The sequence below is a fragment of the Myxine glutinosa genome, chromosome 1, assembly GCF_964187855.1.
Source record: "Myxine glutinosa chromosome 1, kmMyxGlut1.1, whole genome shotgun sequence".
NCBI lineage: Eukaryota > Metazoa > Chordata > Myxini > Myxiniformes > Myxinidae > Myxine > Myxine glutinosa.
This window is the reverse complement of record NC_136261.1, coordinates 278,008,689-278,034,970: the sequence shown is the minus strand read 5'-3', so window position 1 is coordinate 278,034,970 and position 26,282 is coordinate 278,008,689. Positions and strand designations below refer to the sequence as shown.

Sequence of the window (26,282 nt, the reverse complement as noted above, 5' to 3'; positions counted from 1 at the left end):
CGGAGGGCTTCGTAAAGGGGCCGCATGAGCTGAGCAGCGCGGGGCACGAAACGGTGGTAAAAATTCACCATGCTGAGGAACTCCTGCAGGGCCTTGATGGAGCGGGGACGCGGGAACTCGGTGATGGCCTTGACCTTGGTTGGCAGCGGCACGGCCCCGTTCCTGGTGATGTGGTGGCCCAAAATGTCAACGGCCGTCGTGCCGAAGTGGCATTTGGCCGGGTTGACGATTAAGCCGTGCTCGCTGAGGCGCCCGAACAGTGTTCGGAGGTGGAGGAGGTGCTCGGCCCGGGATGTGCTGGCGACGAGGATGTCATCCAGGTAGACAAAGAGGAACGGCAGGTCACGCAGCACGCCGTCCATCAAGCGCTGGAACGCCTGGGCCGCGTTCTTGAGGCCAAACGGCATCCTCAGGAATTCGAACAGGCTGAACGGTGTGATGACGGCCGTTTTTTGGATGTCGGCCGGCCTGACAGGTACCTGGTGGTATCCCCGTATTAAGTCAATTTTCGAGAAAATGACCCGCCCCGCCAAACGGGCGGAAAAGTCCTGGATGTGCGGGACCGGATACCTGTCGGGGGTGGTAACGTCATTGAGGCGGCGATAGTCGCCACATGGGTGCCAGCCGCCCCCCGGCTTCGGCACGATGTGCAGTGGCGAGGCCCACGCGCTATCGGAGCGCCGCACGATGCCGAGGTGATCCAACACGTCGAACTTGGCCTTTGCCACGGCGAGCTTGGCCGGGTCGAGGCGGCAGGCTCTGGCGCAGACCGGCGGGCCCGTAGTTGGTATGTGGTGCTCGATACCATGTCTCACTGCGACGGCCGAAAACGTTGGCCGCGTGAGGGCCGGGAACTCTGCGAGCAGGCAAGCGAACTCGTTCGCCGCCGTGAGGGCGCATGCTAGTTCGGTCGGCGCGGAGCTGCTCATCGTGCATGCCAGGGAGCTGAAAGTCTCGGCGTTGACAACGCGACGCCGTTTGACGTCGACCAGCAGCCCGTGCGCGCAGAGGAAGTCGGTGCCTAGCAAAGCCATGGGCACGCTTGCCGTCACAAAGGTCCAATTAAAGCGCTGGCTGCCGAAGCAGAGGGTGACGTTGCGCGGGCCGAAGGTGCGGATGGCCGATCCGTTGGCAGTACCCAAGGAGGGGCCGCAAACGGCAGTCTGCCTGTCCTGCTCAGAGGCGGGTATGATGCTCAGTTGGGCGCCGGTGTCACAAAGAAAACGCCGCCCGGACGCTTTGTCCGTGATGAAAAGTAAGTTGCCCGTGTGGCCAGCACTCATGGCTGGTAATGAACGCCGGCCCGGCCGTTTCCCGACTTGCCGAAAGTGCACGGGGGTCGGCATGTCCGAGCCTTTTGTCCGAACCTGGCGTGGTAATAACACCACACCTGGTCAGGTGGAGGCCCTGGCCGTCGTGTTGGAAGCGGTCGGCGTGGCGTGGCGGCCGCCAGTTGCACCGGCAGTTCGGCCTCCAACCACACCGGGCGCTCGGGCGCCATGGGCGTCGCCTCGGACGGCGGCGGGCTCCAGGTAGCCGCCCGGATGTGCTGGCCTGCCGAGGAGATCTTGTCGGCTTCCCTGGTGAGGGCGCGGGGATCCGTGATCTGCGTACCTGCCAGGGCGAAGCGTACCTGGCTAGGCAGCTGGCGGAGGAACAGCTCCCGGAAAAGAAAATCCGGGGAGTGCTCACCGAGCAGCGAGAGCATGTAGTCCATTCGCTCGGATGGGCACGTGTCGCCGAGCTCGGGCAGGTCGAGCAGGCATCATGCGCGTTCTGCCGGTGAGAGGGCGAATGCGTCGAGGAGGAGCGTCTTGATCACGCCATACTTGTCAGCGGCTGGCCGGTGCTGGAGGAGGCCCAGGGCGCGGGCCACGGTGGCGGAGCCGAGTGCCGCTACCACATGGTGGAAGCGGGTGTCGTCGGCGGTAATGCCTCGCAGGGCAACCTGGGAGTCTGCCTGGGCAAACCAAACCGCCGCGTGAGCCTCCCAGAAGGTAGGCAGTTTAAGGGCAACTGCCGTGTCCATGTCGGGGGTCACCAGTGAAGGAGCTGTGCTCCTACGCGAGTCGAAAGGATTGACACGACAAAAGATGGGAATTCGTCCGAGTTTCTTTATTGAGCAAAACCAAAACTCGGGTACTCTGAAAAGCCCGTTTATCGGGCAGCAATATATATATGCAATCAAACACGTCATGCCGGAGCGTTTGCCCGGGAAAGGCGAGACTGGGCGTGCCCGGGCGGCCTGGGCGAGCCCGGGAAAGGCGAGTCTGGACATGCCCGGGAAAGGCGAGACCGGGCGTGCCCGGGCGGCCTGGGCGAGCCCGGGAAAGGCGAGTCTGGACATGCCCGGGAAAGGCGAGACCGGGCGTGCCCGGGCGGCCTGGGCGAGCCCGGGAAAGGCGAGTCTGGACATGCCCGGGAAAGGCGAGACCGGGCGTGCCCGGGCGGCCTGGGCGAGCCCGGGAAAGGAGAGTCTGGGCATGCCCGGGAAAGGCGAGACTGGGCGTCCCCGGGCGGCCTGGGCGAGCCCGGGAAAGGCGAGTCTGGACATGCCCGGGAAAGGCGAGACCGGGCGTGCCCGGGTGGCCTGGGCGAGCCCGGGAAAGGCGAGTCTGGGCATGCCCGGGAAAGGCGAGACCGGGCGTGCCCGGGCGGCCTGGGCGAGCCCGGGATAGGCGAGTCCGAGCATGCCCGGGAAAGGCGCGTCTGGGCATGTCCGGGCAGCCTGGGCGAGCCCGGTACAGTGATCGCTCCCTGGTTGCGTCTTCGGCAGGTGTAAGGCGATTGTGTATGCTCAGCGGCAACCGCTACAATATCAAAATAATCGGCGACACCTTCGTAATAGCGACCGTTTTCCCTTTATAAGCGTGTGATGATCGGCAGTGGACGATCTTGACGATCTTCGTCAACTATATTTCAGGCGCGTCGCTGGATAATGGTGAATGTTGAACATGTTCGCGTGTTCAGCTTTTACGACGCGTTATCAGCGACAATCGTCGTGTCGTGTACGCGTCTCTGGCAATCTAATCGTCGAGGTTGTGCAATGTATTGACCAATTAAACTTCGGATTCCAGGAGCTTCCAACCATAGCGTCAATGACACGTTCATATCTTCTGCAGTAATTTTTAAAATAGTTGTAGCTTTTGTAACTCTTCTGTTTTTGAACATTTTTTTTTCTTTGATCCAATATGGCTGCCAGACCACGTGAGCGATGACATAATAAATTTATATTCTCTGATATAATTGTTGCTTAGATCACGCTCAATACATTTCAAACTGATCAGACGAAGCGTTGTCCCTGTCGAATTATGACGTCATAATTATGGCACAAATGACGTCATTGTTAACAACACCTATTCCCCATATGGAGTTCTTTACAATGAGCCATGTTTCAATTTTTTCCATGCAGCGGTTTTGGAGATGAGGTGCAACATTTTTCGGTTTTTCCAAGATGGCACCTGTACCGCATGACCTATGACGTCATGATTATCATTAAAATATTCTAAAGGAGGAGGCGCTCCTATGGTGAAAATTTCGTGTCCATCAGACCAACAGTTGCTGAAAAAAATAAAAAATGATCGATAAGTGTTGTACTTGTCGAATTATGTCATAACGAAGGCACCGATGACATCATCATTAACATATCTTATTCCCCATGGGGAGTACTTGACAATGAGCCAGGTCTCAATTTTTTCCATGGAGTGGTTTCAGAGATATAAAGGTGCAAAATTTTTCCAAGATGGTGCCTGTACCACGTGACCTTTGACGTCATAATAACCATTAGAATGTTCTACAGGAGGAGGCGCTCCTATGGTGAAAATTCCATGTCAATCAGACCAACGGTTGCCGAGAAAATGAATTTTTAAAATGCAGACTCGTACGGCACACGGCACACGACCGTACGTACCTGAATGCTTAACCACGCTTTTCTCTTCGCGAGCGCAGGGTAACAAAACTTCAGAAACAAAAGCCTGGTGTTGGCTTAACGGTTAAGGTGGTTGGCTTGAGATCTCAAGGTCTTGAGGTCAAGCCTGTCATTCTGTTAAAATAACACTAGGTGGGTTGACTCAGTCTGTCATCCTTCTGAGGTCAGCAAAATGAGTACCATCTTGCTTGTAATGGAGGCGTCCTGCAGCCATGACCAGTTTGTACCTGCACAAGTCCCTGTGTGCCCCGATTGCTCTGCTTCGAGTCCGGTAATTTGGCGCCTTAATTGGATTTAGTTATTCTGTTGTAATAAGTCAGTGTGCTCCATATTAATTCCTCCATGGACTGCCTGGTTCGTTCCATCTGTTCGTTAGCGAAAGCGCAGTGTGAATTTGATGATCAGTTTGGTAATTTGTGAGGATCAAAAGACCACAGCACGACGGGAGATATTAGTACAACGTCGACGCGACAATATCGTAGTTTGTATGTTTGTTTTACTTCCATGCAATCCTGAACCGATGGATGGAATGAGTTGAAAACTGGTGGTTGCACCTGGGGTGTTGCCGTGTTGATTTTATTGGTTAAAAAAAAACAAACAATAAATCATAGCCTATGGTATTTGGGGTGGGGGAGACGGGATGGAGAATGCCAATTCTCTCTTTGTAAATGTGTATACTATGGTGTGTGTTGTGTGTATGTGTGTGTACAAGTGTGTGTGTGTGTGTGTGTGTGTGTGTGTGTGTGTGTGTGTGTGTGTGTATGTGTGTATGTGTGGTGTGTGTATGTGTGGTGTGTGTGTTGTATGTGTGTGTGTTTTGTGTGTGTGTGTGTGTATGTGTGTGTGTTGTGTGTGTATATATATGTGTGTGTATATATGTGTGTGTATGTGTGTGTGTGTGTGTGTGTGTGTGTGTGTGTGTGTGTGTATGTGTGTATGTGTGGTGTGTGTTGTGTGTATGTTGAGTGTGTATGTGTATATGTGTGTGTGTATGTGTATGTGTGTTGTGTGTGTGTGTGTATGTGTGTATGTGTGTGTGTGTGTTGTGTGTGGGTATGTTGTGTGTGTTTGTGTGTGTGTATGGGTGTGTACACGTGTGTGCATGCGTGTATATTTGTGTGTGTGTGTGTGTGTGTGTGTGTGTGTGTGTGTGTATGTGTGTATGTGTGTGTGTGTGTGTGTGTGTTTGTCACCACGTGGTACGAAAGCTGTAATTCCAAGTTCAAACATTCGATGAAGACATCATACAAGTGCCAGTGATCTGCCAGTAATTTCACACTATTAGTTCCCTTACAAGAAACTTCAATGCAGGAAGAGGCCATTCCATCAATCCTGTGCTTCACTGTGCAATGATTGCCAACCTATGGTTGTTTATCCGTGCTCTATCCTTTTTAAATGCTGTGTCAAGAAATAATGTCGCAGTACCTTTTAAAGTCTTTGGTATGAATCAATCAGGATTCATGGGGTTGTGTAACATAACATAACTGGTAAATAGGATAAATTATAAATGGTGGACAAGATTTGTGATACAAATGTGGCTGCCATCTTTAATAGTTCCTTCATTGGGAAATTCCGATCATCGTGCACATCATTCAAAAAATACTACGCAGGCCTGACATTGACAACAACTGCAAAAAGGGTTACCATTCCTTGCCATGCTACAGTACACTATCTCTGAACTATACAGTATTCTATCAGTCTTTAATACATCTCGCAACCCCACTCTCTGCCCCTTCCGGTTTCACTCCTTCCCCTTATTTTCACTTTTCCAAATTACCTTTACTAATTTCCTCCCTCCACCATGTGTACGTGACTCATTGCTAGTGGCGTAAGATAGTCAGTCAAGCGCATAAAGGTCATTTGGAAATTGTTCAAGATTCAGGTCCAAAGTCCAACTCTGCTAATAATACTGTGTGATTTGTAACATCCACAAGTCAGTGCAAGCACCCTGTCTCACCTGAATAAAACGATACTGCGCTTTATTAATGTATCACCGGACGACCAGATGGCGGTTTTCGTCTGGTCCTATTTGGTCAATGATCAAACCCAGGTAGGATCTGATAACTCAAAGGTAAGCAAACACCGTTTTATCCTTTTGCTTTGCACTGAGAATAATAATGGAAAATGCAAGAGCAAGAGTATGCCATATTGTTCTGTCAAAGCCCCTTTATTGTCAGCCAATGTAAATCTGGATTTATTGTCGCGTAGCCTGGGATTAAGATCCCCAAGGGGACGGATGGCTGGAATGAGCTTAAACTCCGAGGCGTACTCCGAACCTTGGCGGGATTATCTTTGGCGCGCGCGGGTAGGCCCGAGCCTCATCTAATCGGGAACACACGCAGGGGTTATCCGAACCCACAAACAAAGAAACGAAACAAGATAAAAAGGATAAAATGCGACAATAACCGATTTAATGAAAATAAATGCAAGTAACAATGAAAGGTGAGATAAAAACTAAAATTCCTCATTGAGACGTCTCCATTCAGACTCGAATACAAACAAGGAAAAAATAAAGTAAAAATAAATGATGTTTCGTTTCAAGCCGGCCGGCACTTATTGGTCGATTACAAATTATATGACAAATTATATTATTTCTTATATTACAAATCAAAATTGATTGTGTCCCCAAATGACTGGGAAGGCTTGCTGGTCGTTGCTTGCAAACCACCGCGCGGGAAACGCACAAAATGGCGTGGAATCGCGCTCCTAGATGTCCCAACGTGAGGTCCTTCTCACACTGCTGACTGCCCCGAACCTCTCTTGTTCAGTCTCTTTCCACAAACGCACACAAGTTAAAGATGCGCCACCGCCCACGACCAAGCCAGAACAAAGAGAAAATGCGTCCGCCTCCAACGAGTGCCAGGACAGAGAGAATATGCGACTGCCTCCAAAAACGAACTCCAGAACCAGGGAAGAGCAAGACAAAGAGACAGCTTCTCTTTTCTTCAGCTCTTGAATGTTCCACGCTGACGTCACACTCTGTCCAATCACCGAGCACTACTCAATCAGCCCATTGCGCCTCCACCAATCCCGACGGCCGGGATGTGGCCTCCTCGCCACCTAGTCGTTGGGGGTGGGGGGGGGGGGGGTGGGTGGAGTCCAGTTGTGGTTCGGGAATGTTTGGATGACGTCAGCGGTCGTGAGGCAGGATTTACGTGCCGATCGGCAAATGTGCTAGGTGTTGGTTAGGCCAAAAAAACAAAAAAACATGTCTGGCGTCCTGCCTTTTTGAAAAAAGGAGGAGGCACCTTTTTTTTTCCCCCCCCCTTTTTCAAAATGCAAACGCTCTTACCCGGACAGACGGCTTACTTAGATACATCGAGATTCCTCTACGCGACATACGGAGCATTCTAAACCAACACGATTCTATTTCGACTGAGGTATTTCATGGTTTACCCCCCACAAACATAACATTATTTTTCAATAAAATTTTAACCACTGCTGTACTTTATATCTCTTGATCCAATATTTTAATCCAACTTGAAATTGATCTTTCACTATTGTCTATAGTCTATACTGTATGTATATATTGTTGCAGTTTTGAGAATACAGGATAACCCCCCTCGTAGGTAGTTGCACCACAACATGTAGCCTCGCTTTAGTTTAGTTATTTCTTATTAAATGTAAGCATAGTCCTTTCCTGTGTTAGTATGCGTTGAGCAGGCCAGTAAGTGTAGGGCTCAATTGGGTTAGAATGCCATGTGCTAGGGCCGAGAACAAGTCTGGCAGGCCCAAGGGAGGAGCTACAGGGGAGTGGCCGGTAAGCGGCGAGCAGCCAATCGGAGCTCAAGGGGAGTGGCTCACAAAAGCAGCCAGAGGAGGGGCTTGGAACATTCGGGTAAGACTCTGGGGTGGGGCTATAAAACCCTGCCCCAGGCCTCCCACCCCAGAACGAGTCAGAGCTTCAGTCAGAGCTGAGTCAGAGTGAGAGTGCCCCAGTCGTTGACAGAGTCCCAGTGAGAGTCAGAGTCAGAGTGTCGAAGGGACAGTGACTGTGTGAACGATCTCTGTGTGAAGAAGCTCTCTGTGAACAATAGCTCTCTGCCCCCAGCTCTCTCTGTGCACGAACTCTCCCTGCGCCCTGCGCTCTGCGGCTGTTAATTGCGCTTGTGAGGACGGTCCCTCCCGGGGCCATAGATGCACGATCTCCCTGCCTGAGCTCCCTGCACATGTGCCGCGAACACTTTGAGGGCCACGCCCGGCGAGCTATCCTGAGCGAACGGCGCCAAGGCGCGTTTGGAGCACGTACCTTTCCTTCCTTCTTTTCCCTGCTTGAGTGAGTGGGCCCTTGTCCGGGGATTAAGTAAGATTGACTAAGTATCTGCTCTGTGTCTCTTCACCCTGATCAATTGTAAATAATAATAACTAGCCGAAACCCGTGGAACATCCATGGAAGGGAGGATGTGGTGTATGGATAGAGTGTACCATTATGGATGGCATAGGGGATTTGCTTGTCCGAGTAAGAGTTAGGAAGAAAGATGAGAATGAAGAGTGCGTTTATGAACAACGATCGCCGGCACCGGCACAAATGCATGCTCTGGATTGTCCACTCAGTGGACGGCTTGCTTTCGCCTTCGCCTGTCCAATCAGCGGACGGCTTGCTTCGCCTTCGCCCAGCAGATGCCAATACAATGGCGTCGTAAGATGGCGTCGTATCGGCAGTTAATCGGATGCTTTTGGGCCCCAACGTCGGCAAATTCAGATTTTTCGAGTATGGCTGTACGTGATAAACAAAGAGCACGGTTCGTAGATCGTAAATCCATTAGTGCCGTGGGCATCGGGTCACTGGCTGCGGCGTAAAAGGGATAACAAAGTCGAGTCCTTACGCTATTATTATATAGATAAACCTGTGTTCTGCCTTCCATTTGACCGTGCACGTCATTTCACACCATTGGCCTAGCATCGCACGAATAAAACCGCTCAAATCGGGTTCAATAGGAATTAATGGCACGGGTCATGTGACACGCGAACCGCTCGGCATGTTAGATTAGCGTGACCAGTGTGAGGTCCAGTCCCCGTTCTCGTGGCGGCGTGTGTATCGAAGGTACGTAGGGACTCAACCAGATACCCTTTCGCACGCTCGCTACGGGAGTGGCGACTCGGCCTCGTGGACTCGAAGCTCGAAGGGAGAAAAAGGTTTAACCCCCCTCTGTATGTCGATGTACACTATGGTGTGTATACTTTAATGTATACTTTAATGTCGATGTATACTCGATGTATACTTTAACCCCCCTCTGCAACTCAGAGCTTTTGCTCCAAGTGAAATCAAGACTGCAAAACAATTAACTTTTTTTTAATTCATGAAATTATTTAAATTGATCGATTAACTTAACGTTTTCCCGTCACTGGGAACAGGTACTTTTTATTGTAAATAATATTCTCAACATGAAGTTATCAGATTTGGCTCTTATTTCGCTTGTTACCGGCTAAATAGTCAAACTTTGGTTTGTATGTTTGGATGCTAAGCAACTTGCCTTAAAGTATTGATAAAGGGAGCATGTGTAGCCTCGAGATTGCTACACAAGTTCCTTCAAAACCTGGCTACTACTACAACTACATATTTCGGCTTCTTCCATTTTACAGTCACATGAAAAAGTAAGTACACCCCATGTAAAGTTTTGACTTTTTCAACATATTTCAACATACAGCTATTTGATCTTCATTTCAACAATATTGATAGATAAAGGTGATATAATATAACAAATATCATGAAACATTTACATTTTGTAGTCCATTGTACCATTTTAAATAAACATAAATGCAAATTTCGCATGTGGAAAAAGTAAGTACACCCTTGGCTCTAATAGGTGGTATTGCCCCCTTTGGCAGAAACAACCTCAAGTAGGCGTTTCTTATAACTGTCTACCAGTCTCTGACATCGACTGGGAGAAATTTTTGCCCACTCCTCCATGCAGAATTCTTTCAGCTGTGCGATGTTTGAGGGGTTTCCTGAATGCACAGCTCGTTTCAAATCCCCCCACAACCTCTCAATGGGATTTAGATCTGGGCTTTGACTTGGCCATTCCAGAACCCTCCATTTCTTTCTTTTCAGCCATTCCTTGGTGGATTTACTAGTATATTTAGGGTCATCGTAATGTTGCAAGGTCCACCATCGGTTGAACGTCAACTCTCCGACAGATGGCCTCACATTATCCTCAAGCACCCTCTGGTACAATGAATAATTCATAGTGGATTCTATGATGGTGAGCTGCCCAGGCCCTGATGCAGCAAAGCTGCCCCAAACCATAATATTTCCACCACCATGCTTTACAGTTGGTATCAGGTTCTTGTGGTCAAATGCTGTCTTTGGTTTTCGCCGAACATGTCTTATGATACTGTGGCCAAATAGCTCTACCTTTGACTCATCTGTCCAGAGCACATTGTTCCAGAAGTGCTGGTCTTTGCCTCGGTGTTCATTGGCAAACTTTAGTCTTGCCCTGATGTTCTTTCTGGACAGCAAAGGTTTCCTCCTGGCACACCTCCCATGTAGATCAAATTTGTGCAGCCTCTTTCTAATGATAGACTCGTGCACTGTGACATCAACAGTGGCAAGAGCTACCTGTAGGTCTTGTGATGATATTCTGGGGTTCGTAGAGACTTCTTTCAGCATCTTGCGGTCTGCTCTCGGGCTGAACTTGCTGGGGCAGCCTGGCCTGAACAAGTTGGCAGTTGTTTGGAATCTTCTCCACTTGTAGATGATCTTCCGGACAGTCGAATGATTGATTTCAAATTGTTTGGAGATCTTTTTAAATCCCTTCCCAGACTCATAGGCATCTATAACCTTCTTTCTGAAGGCCTCAGAGAGCTCTTTTGATCTAAGCATAGTGACGCTGCACACTTCAACAACAAAGAGCAAACCAAACTAAAGGTCTGAGCTTTACATAAGACAGGTTCCTCCAAGATCCTCTCCAACGATGTTCTAATTATTTGCACCTGAGCTGGTGCACCTGATTCTAATTTTAGGGATTTGAAGTAGTGATAAATGTAGGGGTGTACTTACTTTTTCCACATGCGAAATTTGCATTTATGTTTATTTAAATTATACAATGGATTACAAAATGTAAATGTTTCATGATATTTGTTATATTATATCTCCTTTGTCTATCAATATTGTTGAAATGAAGATCAAATAGCTATATGTTGAAATATGTTGAAAAAGTCAAAACTTTACATAGGGTGTACCTACTTTTTCACGTGACTGTACTTGGGGGGTTGAGGCTGTGCGTGGCATCCCAAAGAATACCATCGAGAATATTAACATTCTCCGCACCGCCATCGCCACACCTGAATGCTCTCTGCGCCGGATGTAGATCAAAGGCCGCCGACAACCGCCTGGCGAGTATCTTATGAAAAAGTCGCACCAGGTAACTGCTGATTGTGATGGGCCGATAGTTGGAAGGTATAACGGAGCTGGCTACTTTGGGGATCAAAACGGTCCGATGCTTTTTAGGGCACCGGGGCAAGAACCCACAAAGCAACCAGAAGTTGTACAACTTACACAGACATGAGTTCGGTATTGCCTTCACCAGTCTACTGGACAGTTTGTCCAGACCCGGGGCCCCGTGTTTCAGGAGGCCCTTGCCCCACAGGATCTCCTGCAGACTGATGGGACGAACCACCCCCCACTGTGGTGCACAAACTTTGACAGGCCTGAGATCTGGGTGTGATCCCCCTCCGAAGACCGCAGCCCAGAACTCAAACATTTGACTCCCATCCAGGTCATCACCCTGCTCGGCCCATGTGCCATCGATGCACTGCTTTGCACAACGGCGAGGATTTAAATCATGCAATCGTTGTACAGCAGCATAATGAGTCTGTCGAGCTGCTTTAGGAGAACCCTTCTGCCTCAATCTCTCCCTGCGAGCCGCACCAGGCCGCCCCTCAAATCCCCTCCTTGGGCCATCCCCGTGAGTTCCACCTCTCGCTCCACCGCGAGGGCCACCCCTGGGGATGCCACCACGATGTCCAATGCCCTCAGCAGGCAACCCAGAGGCAATGCCCTGGGTATAGGCCTCAAGCTCCGCAACAAGGTCCCCTCCAGAGATCGACCCCAGATGACCAATGAGATGGTCCAAGCAAAGCTCGTTCCACTCACGGCCCCCCCGGGGGCAACCCCCGCAGGAAGACCCACATCTGTCCTCTCCAACACGCACACTCCACCAAACTCAACGTTTCGGCCTCAGGGCCGGGTGCCTCCACCGAGGCACCCGAGCCGGGTGCTGCCCCACCCGGCTCGGCCTCAGATAAGCGACCCGTTCCTCCAGCTGGTCGACGGATAGCTGGTGGGCGCTCACGTCTCGGCTGAGGTCATGGTGCTTGGTTAGGCTCTGCAAGGAGTTGTAGAACCAACTCCTTGTAGGCCTTCGGCCTCCTTTTCCCTTTGATGGCCTCGAGGGAGCGCCCAGGGAACTTCTCGACTAGCCCCTGGTTGATGAATCAACATCCACCAGTGACCAGCCTGACTTCCTCGAGCGCCATCATGTGTTCCTCCTCAGGGTCCCACCGCGGCTTCCCCCTAACAGGAAGGTTGCGTTGGTGGAACTCCTGAGGGTGCTTGGCGCGAGCGTGAACCCAATTGTGATTAGAGATTTTCATTGTGATTAGAGATTTTCATTATGATTAGAAATTTTCATTGGCACGAGCCCAATTTTCGTCCCGAATTCTCTTCCACGGTCCTGACATGTATGCACCACGCACCCCCGAGCCCCTCCTGGCTCTGGTGCATTGCCCTCTGGGGTAGCCGCAGTAGCAGCACCCTCGAACTCCCTACTCATAATTCTCCCGAATTTAAGAGGGCAAAATAGAGGGAAAAGGGGGGTGCTTCCCCAGATCCCTCTAGGACCCAGCCGCTACTTGGTACAGCAGCTTCCGCTACTGCTCCGACTCTCGCCACGTGGAGGCGGTGGCTTTGGGCCACTTATCGCAATACAAATTAGACTTCAACGACCTACCTGTATCTCTGGGGCTCTAACTATGCTATCCTGCCAACCCTTGTAGTAAGAAAGAGAGTCATTAAGACTTTAAAATAATGTTTTTGTGTCTTGGACTCTTTGAATGCCCCATAAGTTACTAATCCACCTTCCTTAACACACACACACACAAACACACACACACACACACACACACACACACACACACACACACACACACACACACACACACACACACACACACACACACACACACCTCGTTTTTTCATTTCTGTTCCTCACAATTCTATCTCTCTCTTTTATTCACAGACACACACACACACCAATATCGTATTTGCCTTATCTTTCAAGAAAAGTGACATTTAAATCAAACATCACGAAGCCATAATCATGGAATGTCTTTTCTCTGACCTGCAAGCACCTCCTGATGTTGAAGAGACCAATACAACTGACCCAGAAAAGGAAGAAGAAGTAAATGAAATTCCAGAGGTAACACATCACACAGAAGCGTTGGTGCGGATTTGTATTCTGCCCGAACCGGACCTTTGGACACAGGGTCTACAGCTGAAGAATGGAAAGGGTATGTTCAAAAGAGATGCTCCGTTGGAACTCCTTCGAGACATTAATCACCCTAACTCAAGGCTTCCCCATGAGAGACCATCTATTTATTACGTACCCCTAAATGGTGGAATTTATACACCTCTCCCATGCCCAACATGAGACATGCATCTTCCCCTTTAACTCAAATCTCTTCCCACATTTTATTCTTTTCTGCTTTTCTTCTGGACCAATGTAAGGGGACGGGCTAAAGCCTATTTGGACAGATGAAAGCACAATGTTTGACACCTTCATGGAGATACAAAGCGAATGAACATCATTTCTCCAGATAAAATTGAAACTTAGTAAGGGCATTTTATGAGATATTTCACAAATCTGTTAAGTAAATTGTTACCAAAAAATTTCTTCACCAATATGTTTGTAAAGGTGTGTAATAACATGTGTTAAAATGTTGAAGTTCAACTCCCGTGGGAAACCCAGAAAAAAGCTGTTGAATTCGGGTACCGAAAAATTATTTTCGAGAATTTTTATTTTTTTTAATCGGCCCTTAAGTAACTTATGAGGGGTCAAATAAGGGTTTTTCATGATTCTGAGTTGATTGTTAACATTTATATTTTCACTTTTACATTTACACACAAAGTAGCTTTTATTTCACATACATATATAATACTCAAGAGTTATTTCTCATTCACAATGTCAGAAGTTTCAACAGTCATTGTCTATGTCTTCTTCAGACTCAACAACATCATGACTGCAGTTTCTGCATGTAATGCCATTACAGACTCCACAGGCCGAGATGCACGTGACCCCATTCTTCTTGCAGCTGCATCGCCGGTTGCTGCAATCTCCATGACAATTACAGCTCGTGAACTGCAATAGCTCCTCAGGAGCCGTGGGGTCCAGTGTTGGAACTGGCTCATACCCATGCACACCTATTGTCCATCCATAGTCACTGGGGTTCAGAGACATGCTCTGTAGAAGGATCCAGTCCCGGGTCTGCAGGTAGGCACGGAGTGAATGTTGTGCAGCTGCACCCTCTGTTGGAGGTAGAGTCTCTGGTTTGATCACTCCTGCCGCTGCCTTCCTTGAGAACATGTTGTACCGAATTTCACCCAATGTAGTATCTCGTCCATGGTTGCAGGAACAAGTGTCAGCTGACTATCGATGTCAGTCATACTGTGTGTGGTGGGGTATGACTTTGGACCTAAATCAATCAAGGCAATATCATTGGATATGAACTTGAGTGCCGTCTTTATGATCTGAGTCTTCTCATCTCCATGGTCAAGATTAGCATGATGCACTCGCAGAATATTGTCGGTGCCATCTTTGAGACAGAGTACATCTGCCCTTCTTTCCTGTGTTGTGAAATATAAGGTGTCTTCGTATTTCTCTAGAAGTTTTATCTTTAGCCAATGCTTTGAATAAGAAAGGCTCTTCTCTGGTGACTGATCAAACTCCTGCAGCTTTTCATGGACTTGGTCCATGTTCATTACCCCATGCTCTAATTCTGAGTGTAACCATTCACAGAATTCAATAAAAACTGCCTCTCGCTCCTCATCAATACTCCTCTGTCCTCTCTTCCTTTTTCCTTCCTCATCAGTCTTGGACAAACTGTCACCTCTCGCAAACATAAGTTTGCATCGCAAATGGTACAGTGTTTCTTCTGCTACCAAGTCGTTGATCCCTTCCAGGCGTCCAGTGACTTCAGTGCCCCAGTCATCCCCGCGACTCCGTGCTGTCTTCAGCAAGCTTGCCTTCAGTGTATCTGCAGTCAAATTATCTGGCACTCTGTATTTCTTTCTAGCTTGTGCTGGATTATTTTTGTAGAGCTGGGCTGGTTGGTTGCAAAGAATGCATACATCCTTATACAGGAGGTCAACTGACTGTGATCTTCTAGAACTGCAGCCAGTTGATGAACTGAACTCACAAGTAGTGCGTCTTCTCTTCAACTTTGATGACTCTTTCTCTGCCTTTGATGCTTGAGCTGACTTCTTGGTGGTTGCAACAAAGTTGTTGTACAGATCATTTTTACACTTCTGGTGGTACCTCAGTTTTCCTTCCTTTTGAGCCTCCTTCATACGTTCCACAACAGTAACATTTTCGACAGTTTCTGCTTGTTTCAATAAAGTTGAGTATCCCTTTGGAGTTGCCTGTATGAGCCTTTCAGCTGGTGTATCCGAGCGTGCACAGATGAAGCAATTGAGCACAGGTGGAGTAACGTCCTCATCCATATTGCTAGACTCCATGTCCTGCAAAGTAGAAAATGAGATATATTTAGAAATTATTTTTCCACAAAGGAGTGTCTGTGGTGAAATATAAATGTTAACAATCAACTCAGAATCATGAAAAACCCTTATTTGACCCCTCATAAGTTACTTAAGGGCCGATTAAAAAAAATAAAAATTCTCGAAAATAATTTTTCGGTACCCGAATTCAACAGCTTTTTTTCTGGGTTTCCCACGGGAGTTGACCTTCAACATTTTAACACATGTTATTACACACCTTTACAAACATATTGGTGAAGAAATTTTTTGGTAACAATTTAGTTAACAGATTTTCATATGTTTCCCTTACTAACTGTCATCCAATTGCCATCAAATAACTTATTCCCTGTTGTGATTAAACTTTTACGAGCCAAAGACAAATTCCACAAGACATAAACGCAAACACGGTGACCCATCGATATAAATATACCTGGATCATTGGTTTGCTGAAAAAAAAAAATGAAGTCAGCAGCCGCCATTGTAATGGATTGCTGTGTTCCTGTTCCATCTTTGTGATTTGTTTTGTTTGTGAGTGAGTGACCGTGTTTTGTGAGTGACCTCATGCCCTTCCCACTCGGGCGGGATGGCCTCGGATCCCACGAGAGCACGCGCACGGCTTTGGCCTTACCAATAAAGCAATAACCAATAAAACTGGTGTCAGAAGTGGGATGTGCATAAGGTCACTCATATTAAGACACTGCAACCATCTTGGTACTCACCACAACATGAAAAAGCCCTATTTTTTTTTTTTTTTAAGACTTGGTTTATTTTCAAACATGGTAACCTGTGATTTTTTTACCCATGTTGTTTACTATGGAACTTTTGGTCGATAGTGTGTTCCAATATGGCAGTCGCATGGCCTCATCAGCAAATGCACTCTCATTGGCCAGTGGCCCAGTAGTTCCTCCATGTTATAGAGCTCAGTGCAGTGACCCAACATTTTTACATTTTACAAATTTGATCAGCTTTCCTCCATCTCTCCGTGCATACGTAATAAATCCAAGGGCTGTAATTAATCAGATGGTTGTGTTGATTCGTTAATAAAACCACGGAATAATTAGCATTGTAATATTTTCAGTCATTGGTATGCCGTATACAGAATGTAAAATTGAAGTGCTTGAAGTTTGCGAAAATTGTAATTAGAACTTGAAGTTCACTGTTTGTTCAGGATGCGTGGTGTGCCAAGTTTCACATGGGAGTGCAGCATGGCGTGCCGGAATCAAAGATGGGGATTACGTGGTGGAAGTGAATGGGGAGAGGATGGTGGGAGACAAACGAGAACATGTTCTTCAAAAGGTCTCTCTTTTATCTTTATTTATGTTGTTGTTGATTTATTTGCCCTTCATTCTTAAGAATCAGGTTTTTGAAAAACATTTCAGCAAAACATTTTCAAGACTAGAACGGCACTCACTAGAGAGCGTACCTCCGCCAGGTGAACAGGTTACGTTTTGTATCTAGGTGAACAGTTTACATTTAAAAGATTCTACTAGCCTAATCAGGATCCGGATCTCAAACAAAATTGAATCAATTATTCCTTGTCACATGCACAACATCTCCACCAAGTTTCGTCCAAATCCGTCCACAACCTTTCGAGATATCATGTTATATATCGTTTTTGGCCCTGTCTCTCAGTGGTGAAGAATCAATTGGAAATTAAATAATTCTCATATCCGAATCCATATTCAGATCTTCACCAAAATCGAATCGAATCGTCCTTGTCAGACACCCAACATCTCCACCAAGTTTCGTCCAAATCCGTCCACAACGTTTCGAGATATCATGTTATATACACAAAGAATTAAGTTAAGCACCCCTACACAACGAATTAAGGTAAGCACCCCCTAATATATATTCTTTGTGTATATGTATACATTGGCATATATTCTAAGGTATGTGAGATCAAATAATGATTGGTATGACATTAGCAATTATCCATTGATGAAATTGAGTGATCAAAGTGAAAAAAAGTGATTGGTTGAGTCAGTGATCCGATCACGTGGGTCCTACACACGTTATTGACGCAAAGATCGCTAGAGGTCTTCTCAGAACAATGACTGTACGTTAGAAAACATAAACGTCATCCACACTGTGTCCGTGATGGACCTATAGCTCCATACTTAAATTGAGGTGAAAATATGCCTAAAATTCCCAAAAAATTTCACCTTAAATTATTCAGAATAAAATATTGAAAACGGCATGATTGTTATGTTTTTATGTGACCATAATATCACTTCTCCAGAAAATATAGCAATATCATGGGTATATTACACTGTTTTGACGACAACAAACTTGTAATGTGCGAGGTTGTAAAAAAACGGGGGGGGTGCTTAACTTAATTCTTTGTGTATATATCGTTTTTGGCCATGTCTCCCAAATTCTCCAATCACAATGAAAATGTCCTGTCACAATGAAAATCTCTTGTCACAATGAAAATCTCGAATCACAATGAAAATCTCTTATCACAAAGAAAATCTCTAATCACAAGGAAAATCTCTTATCACAATGAAAATCTCTAATCACAAGGAAAATCTCTCGTCACAATGAAAATCTCTTGTCACAATGAAAATTTCTAATCACAAGGAAAATCTCTAATCACAAGGAAAATCTCTTATCACAATGAAAATCTCTAATCACAAGGAAAATCTCTCGTCACAATGAAAATCTCTTGTCACAATGAAAATTTCTAATCACAATGAAAATTTCTAATCACAATGAAAATTTCTAATCACAATGAAAATCTCTAATCACAATGAAAATCTCTAATCACAATGAAAATCTCTAATCACAATGAAAATCTCTAATCACAATGAAAATCTCGAATCACAATGAAAATCTCGAATCACAATGAAAATCTCGAATCACAATGAAAATCTCGAATCACAATGAAAATCTCTTATCACAATGAAAATCTCTAATCACAATGAAAATCGCTAATCACAATGAAAATCTCTAATCACAATGAAAATCGCTAATCACAATGAAAATCGCTAAACACAATGAAAATCGCTAAACACAATGAAAATCGCTAATCACAATGAAAATCTCTTGTCACAATGAAAATCTCTAATCACAATGAAAATCTCTTGTCACAATGAAAATCGCTAATCGCAATGAAAATCTCTTGTCACAATGAAAATCGCTAATCACAATGAAAATTTCTAATCACAATGAAAATCTCTTGTCACAATGAAAATCGCTAATCGCAATGAAAATCTCTTGTCACAATGAAAATCGCTAATCACAATGAAAATTTCTAATCACAATGAAAATGTCTAATCACAATGAAAATCTCTTATCACAATGAAAATCTCTAATCACAATGAAAATGTCTAATCACAATGAAAATCTCTTATCACAATGAAAATCTCTTATCACAATGAAAATCTCTAATCGCAATGAAAATCTCTTGTCACAATGAAAATCTCTTGTCACAATGAAAATCTCTTGTCATAATGAAAATCTCTTGTCACAATGAAAATAGCTAATCACAATGAAAATCTCTAATCACAATGAAAATCTCTAATCACAATGAAAATCTCTAATCACAATGAAAATCTCTAATCACAATGAAAATCTCTTGTCACAATGAAAATCTCTTGTCACAATGAAAATCTCTTGTCACAATGAAAATCTCTTGTCACAATGAAAATCTCTTGTCACAATGAAAATCTCTAATCACAATGAAAATGTCTAATCACAATGAAAATCTCTAATCACAATGAAAATCTCTTGTCACAATGAAAATCTCTTGTCACAATGAAAATAGCTAATCACAATGAAAATCTCTTGTCACAATGAAAATAGCTAATCACAATGTATATCTCATTCACTCACTCACTTACCTACGGACTCTGCTCGATCACATATAACTTCACCAGACTGACTAAATTCCAGGTGAACTAAAAACGAGTTTAATTTACCTGGTGAAAAGTCAGGCTAGTTTTCAGAAGCCTTTTTAACATAGCACGAATGAGCGTGGTTGGGAACCCATTTATTTTATCTTCCATTAAACTATTAAAAGGGGGAAATATCAATTAATGATGTCAATATCTACGTCAAATTGAGGGAATCACTGGGAATCACAGGGTTATTGGATTCCATGAAACCCATCATTTAATTAACAATTAAAATAAATGAACAGGTTTATAACTAATTAATTGACATTGGTGCGGTTCACCAGAGGACCTGGGTTCCATTCCTGGTCTGGGCATGTAATTTTCCCACATATGTCAATCAATTAATTAATAATTTACAAACTTTCCTTCAACATTTTCCTTCATTCCCACTACTGTCATTCCCACTACTACTGCACCTTTAACAGAGAATGTGTAAATACATGTGATACTGAAAAAGGCAGGGAAACCGAGTTAATAATGTAGAACCAGTGGATTAGAGTCAAGGACTTTCCACAGAGTTTTCTCGCAAAAACGCATCCGAGCACATCCGGGTTCTCCGAGCTCGGTTACCCGGAATGGTGATGGCGGACAAGCTTTTCTAATGTGGCTATCTGGTCTGTATGTGCTGAATGGGAGGGCGCAGCCGAGTTGATGGATGCAAGTCTATGGTCCAACCACATCTTGCATGTCTCTGCTGAAGGCTCCGTCAACAAGCGTTACGCCTAGGTCCCCCGTCGGTGAAGTGATGCGAGTTGACAAAGTGGAAGACGCAAGGCGGCCATCTTGGATTTTGACGTGGCGACCCAATTTTCAATAGCGTTCTTCCTTATGCCGAGTTGCACCCACACACCAAATTAGAATTCGGTCCTTCGCTTACGCACGCACGCACGTACGCACGCAAGTCCGCACGGACAGACGGACGGACGGGAAAGCCATAGTCCCCCTTTCGCTCCGCGGTGCGACGGGGGACAATAACCTCCGTCTGAGAAGACGTTCCATCCAAAGACAACCCACCATTTCTTCCCAAGAGAAAATCACATCTTTTTATCATATTCTTCACCAGCCACGATCTCCTGCTCACATGTTCTTTTTTTAAGGAGCTAACTTGGAATTACTTTTGAAGGAGATAACAACGCTCCTTGTAGGAATGTAAGGGAACCTTGTGGAGTGCAATGCTTAATGAAATGTTGTCTTTCATTAAATTCACCTGTTGTGAACTTGTTGTCCGATTGTCCCAATATAAAATTACCTTTTTTGGGAACATGGTCCGTTGTTGATATAATGATGTCTGGAGCATGGGGTGGAGATCTTCCTCCTAAAATCATCTGTTGTTTACCCATGGTTATGAAAACACCCCATGGAGGTGAGTCAGGTGACCATGCACAAATAGCAAATAGCCACATTGATAGATCTGTAAATAATTGAAAATGATAGATTTCCTTCACCTTGTGATATTATTTCCAGCCCCTCTTCTTAAAAAAATGCTCTCAAATGGTCACGTATCTTTATGTACCTCCAACCCCCCCACCCTCCTCCCTCCCAGCTTTGCAGCACTGTCAATCCAGCTCTGCTGCTCTGTCAACGTCCTCCTCATTGCTCTCCTTTGGCTGACTGGCCATTGGCAATACATTCCCAGTTGTCTGCCTTGCCTCTGAGGCCAAAACTGGTCCATTTGAAGTGTGGGCCAGAAGGCTATGGTTTCTATCTGCAAGAACTGAGCACAAAAATGGGTTTGTATTCCGACAATCCAAACACAAACCTATCACTTGTGACCATATAGTGCCCTCATTGTGATGGTGCTACATTTGAGTTATGAATGGCTGAAAAAGTGAACATTGGATGCGAGATCTGAAATTGAACATTGTAATTATTATACCATATGATAATATTGTCACGTGGATGGCCACCACCCGATAAGCGTAACTGCAGCGGTTGCCCACCTCACTGGAGGCTAGCACCAAGGTTAGAACCAAGTCGTCACTTTTACTCACGAACTGACGGCGAGCAATGAACGTCAGTCAGCCCATGCTTCGGAGCAGTCTGGCGCCACATCAGTTATAAATCAGGATTACTTTACTTGTGATTCTCCATGGATAATAAATCATACCCAAACGTTGGCACAGCAAAATGGAGCAATCATGAGGTGCATAACAATTCAATAAGAAATTCGAACTGCACATGGTAGAACGCATACTTCCACCAGGAATAGTTTACTTTTTGTATCCCACTGCTCGGCCTGATCTGCAGCTGGACCTTAGCCAAAATCGAATTGGCTTGTTCTTGTCACCTACCCAAATTATCCACCAAGTTTCGTCTGAATCCATCCACAATATTTTAAGATATCGTGCTATACATCGTTTTTGGGCCTGTTTCTCAATGGTGAAGAATCACTTTTTAAAAAAATCTGGGATCCAGATCCGGATCTTCACCAAAATCTAATTAATTCGTTCTTGTCACATACCCAATAGGTCCACCAAGTTGCATCTGAATCTGTCCATAACTTTTTAAGATATCCACCTTACAGTCCTCCATCGTTGGTGGTGGTAATGAATAATTTATTACATGAGACACAAACCAAAATTTTGGATGGAAAGCCACCACAACAATGAATGAAACCACAATAACATGATACTCCATGTTCTCCACTAGATGACAAATCATAACCACAAGCATGCACACACACAAAATCCAGGCAAGTAAGGAAGGAAAGCACAAGGTGATCAAAGTACCCTAGATTTGTGCCTTTGTGAGCCGGTAGCTGATCAGGAACAGAAGCGAGCGGTACTTGGCGCTGTTTTAGCGGCTAAAACGACAGAAATAGGGAGAGTGAGAGTGAGGGAGAGGGAGAGGGAGAGGGAGAGGGAGAGAGAGAAAGAGAAAGGGAAAGAGAAAGGGGAAGAGAAAGGGAAAGAGAAAGGGGAAGAGAAAGGGGAAGAGAAAGGGGAAGAGAAAGGGGAAGAGAAAGGGGAAGAGAAAGGGGAAGAGAAAGGGGAAGAGAAAGGGGAAGATTGATTGAAAGAAAGGTTGATTGAAAGAAAGATTGAAAGAGAAATAGGGAGAGTGAGATTTGAAAGAAAGAGAAAGAGAAAGAAAGATCTCTCTCTACTGATAGACAGCTGAGTGGGGCTACCACTCCACACCCTCCCCCCCCCCCCCCCCCCACCCCATATGGATGGAAGGGGGGAGATGTGCATACCAACCTCTACACTTGCCCAGCATTGACCAGTTCACAGAAAGGAACAAAAAGGTTGACATGCGTTACACCAAGCTATCATCTAAATTGGACAACGCTGTCACCTCGCAGTTGTACACAGACACCTTATACTAGGCACATGTACTTAGTACAGGGTTCAAAAAGTTCCAACGAACAGTGCATAAGCACTTAAACTACTTATAGCCGTATCTGGTCTTTTTGATGTGAAATAAGTCTCTCCTTCCACCTGTGAAATAAATAATTACAAATCAAGAGACTTTTGCTCGCTCTAGCCTTTACCAGGTACGTATTTATGCATCTATGTATATGTACAACGTCTTAATTGCAGTTTGTCTGCATTTTTTAAATTTTGATGTTCATAATGCTGCATACCGAACCTACTCATTTATTGGAAGGACCATCCAACTAACTTGATAGAAGCATAAGATTAAAGAAAACATACTTTTTCCAACCTTCTCCTCAAAGGCCAATTTATCATGGACATAGAAAAGGACAGCCCAGCAGAGCGAGAAAGTCTTCAGAATGGAGACCGTCTCATCTCTGTCAACGACATCCCATTGGAGGCACCACATCCTGTGATATTCCCCCAATCCTCTCAGCACAAGAATCGGACCGCCGACACCCGACCACGTCCCCATCCAGCTACTCATGCAGAAGTGGTCCAGTGGATACGATTAGCTGGAGACTGTGTCACCCTTCTTGTCGTAGATCCAGCCACAGACGATTTGTACCAGAAGGTATTTGAACAGTATGAAAACAAATTTAGCTTATTATTTTCTTAAATCATCAAATGCTAAATACTTTTTTGTTGTTTAATAAGGTTTTGGGACGATATAGAATTACATATGTAAGAATAAGTGGAGAATCCTACTATTAATTTGCAATTGGTCACTGGCTTTGACATCAATGCAATTTTTTATTACTAGTGAGATACCCGTGCTATGCACGGGTGGGAGGCCAGAAGCAAACAGACAATGCAGAAACGGTGAATGCTAAAGCATGAAACCAATAAATTCCACATTCCTGTAGCACCTTCAGTCGCACGTCAGACATGGACAGCAAGTTCGTGAAGGACTTCCATGAAAAACGTACCCGTTTGCAAACAAACGGGTACATTTGTTCCATACCCAGTCAATGGCGAATCTGCATATGGCGATCTGCGAATTCACGTTTAGAAAGTAGAAACTGTCACGGCATTTCGTCATTCACTTGAACTCAATATCTCTTTTTTCATTCCAAACAGCATAACTCCAATCACAAATTAAATAACATTCATATCAAAAATAAACTTTTAACAACATTCGTGACATAAACAAATATTTAAATCCTGATGTGAAGTTCCGTACGTTTGGGTGAATACAATTACGAATTCAAAATCGTAATTGTATTCACTCAATTCCAATCATCAATTGATACTTTAACAAAACGATTAACACGATTAACATTTAACGATTTAACATTAGATTGAATTTAACCACCGTTTAGAGGCCATTTTTCCCCGCAAAGTGGGGGTTGGCCTTTTCGGGGACCGTGGTTGTTGTTGTTTTTTGGTCCCCTTTTTGAAGCAATGTTTTACGGCCGGATGCCCTTCCTGCCGCCAACCCTGTTTGTCGCCTTTTTACGATAAACAGGGAATTACCAGTGTACTGGTACTCAATTTGCCGACCTCGGAAGGATGACAGGCTGAGTCAACCCCCCTGGCGTTAATTCAGCGATCGACCGGGATTCGAACCCAGGATCCTTGGATCCTAAGCTGGCACCCTAGCCGCTAGCCCAACACCAGGGATTGAATGACGGTTGTATTTGGATATTATCAAAGCCGCGCATTGCCGTCATCTGTCCACTTCCGCATTTGCGGCAGGTTCATAATTCTCATCAAAATCTAAACAGTATTTGTAGAATTTCAATAAAAGCCACATCACTGTTCATATCGGTAAATATTATTCCATCGTGTTTGGAAAAACTGGAAAATTGGAAAAAATTGGAAAAACAATATAGCCTATAGTTCAGCCGTTTTTGCGGTACCTGGGAACGGAAGAACGGTCATTTGGTGAATTATAGTAAGATGGATCCTAGGCATCAAAAAAGCTACATATATCGAACAAACAGTTTCAAATGGAGCACCTCGCTGCCATTGGAGCATTTAAACTACATCAGATATGGCAATCAATGGGAATGGGAAAACCTGCCTCTTATTGCCAGAAAAATTACTAGAACAATTCACTAAAAGGCATCCACAACCCCTCAACTAAATTATCACCTTTTGATTGATTATTTATATTTATATTATTTATTATTAGAGGACGTCGTGGTGAAGTGAAGGGAGAGGACGTCGTGGTGAATTGAAGGGAGAGGGCGTAGTGATGAGGTGAAGGGAGAGGACGTCGTGGTTGAGGAAGCGATAAAAGCAATGAAGAGTAGAAAAGCGGGAGGGCCGACGGGAGTTGTGGGAGATATGTTGAAGGCAGCAGGAAGTTGGGGTGTGAAGAGAATGACAGAGATCTGTAATCTGGCGGTGAAAGAAGGCCGCATTCCAGTGGATTGGGAACTGAGTACCCTCGTCCCTCTATACAAGGGGAAAGGTGACCCTCTGGAGTGTGGCTCGTACCGAACGATAAAGTTATTGGAGCATGGAATGAAGGTATTGGAAAGGGTGTTGGAGAGGAGGATAAGGAAAAAGAAATTTGTCACAGAAAATGCACTTTGGTGGGACGATGGGTCCAGCGGAACCCGCTGAAGACAATTTACGAGGGGAGTGATGCCATTGCGAGGTTGATGCTTCTGGTTCTGTATCACCTCCCAGACGATTGAGGTTGACAGTAAAGTGCTGATAACACTGTCGGTGATACCCAACACTTTCCAGATCATAGGGGAGAGTTGTTGGAATCTGGTCGCACACTGATTGCATACGATATGGGGACTTATGTGATTGATGGAGACGTTGGTCCCGGATCTTATGAAGTTGCTGTAGTTTTTCACTTGCAGTTCCTTTGATTTTACTGAGGGGTGTAAAACTATCATGATCAGACGTGGATAGCACATGAAGGATGCATGTAGGCGGGGAGTGTTTGGGGGCTGCAGGATCTGCGCTCTGGTTACGTTTTCTTTTGGGCATGATGGCTTAATGTCCACTTCTATCACCACTGCTTATCTGGAATGGGAAAGACAATGGGAAAGAGAATTTACATTGGTGAAAGTATTGCCCTAAAAAAACACTGAAAAACCCCTCTGTCAACTTATCTGCAATATTGGCTGAGATACAGCTAAAAATCAAATTTTCGGTAATGTCGACACTTCAGAATTTACATATTTACATGCCAAGGACACACATAGTTACTTCAGGAATGGTCTTTCAATGATCCTTGACCCTCAAAACATGGGTCTAGACACCTTACTTGTGTAGTAGTTATGTGCAATATTAGCCGATACATGGCAAAAAATGATTTTTCGGTAATGGCGGCACTAATTTGCATACTAGTATGCCATGGACAC

General features: G+C 45.2%; 1 protein-coding gene across 7 annotated transcripts in view; it reads left to right on the top strand.

Moving 5' to 3' along the window:
* LOC137437950 (Na(+)/H(+) exchange regulatory cofactor NHE-RF3) overlaps positions 1–26,282 on the top strand; it is a 46,021-nt gene that overhangs the window by 16,618 nt on the left and 3,121 nt on the right. For 4 of the 7 annotated variants that reach the window (XM_068132737.2, XM_068132755.2, XM_068132772.2 and 1 more), the window contains 4 exons: positions 13,277–13,438; positions 16,849–16,976; positions 21,120–21,306; positions 23,256–23,527. In XM_068132737.2, the coding sequence (XP_067988838.2) occupies positions 13,277–13,438; positions 16,849–16,976; positions 21,120–21,306; positions 23,256–23,527 (749 nt within the window). The remainder of the gene's footprint in view (positions 1–13,276; positions 13,439–16,848; positions 16,977–21,119; positions 21,307–23,255; positions 23,528–26,282) is intronic. The other 3 variants (XM_078766299.1, XM_068132788.2, XM_068132781.2) reach the window with 1 other exon arrangement.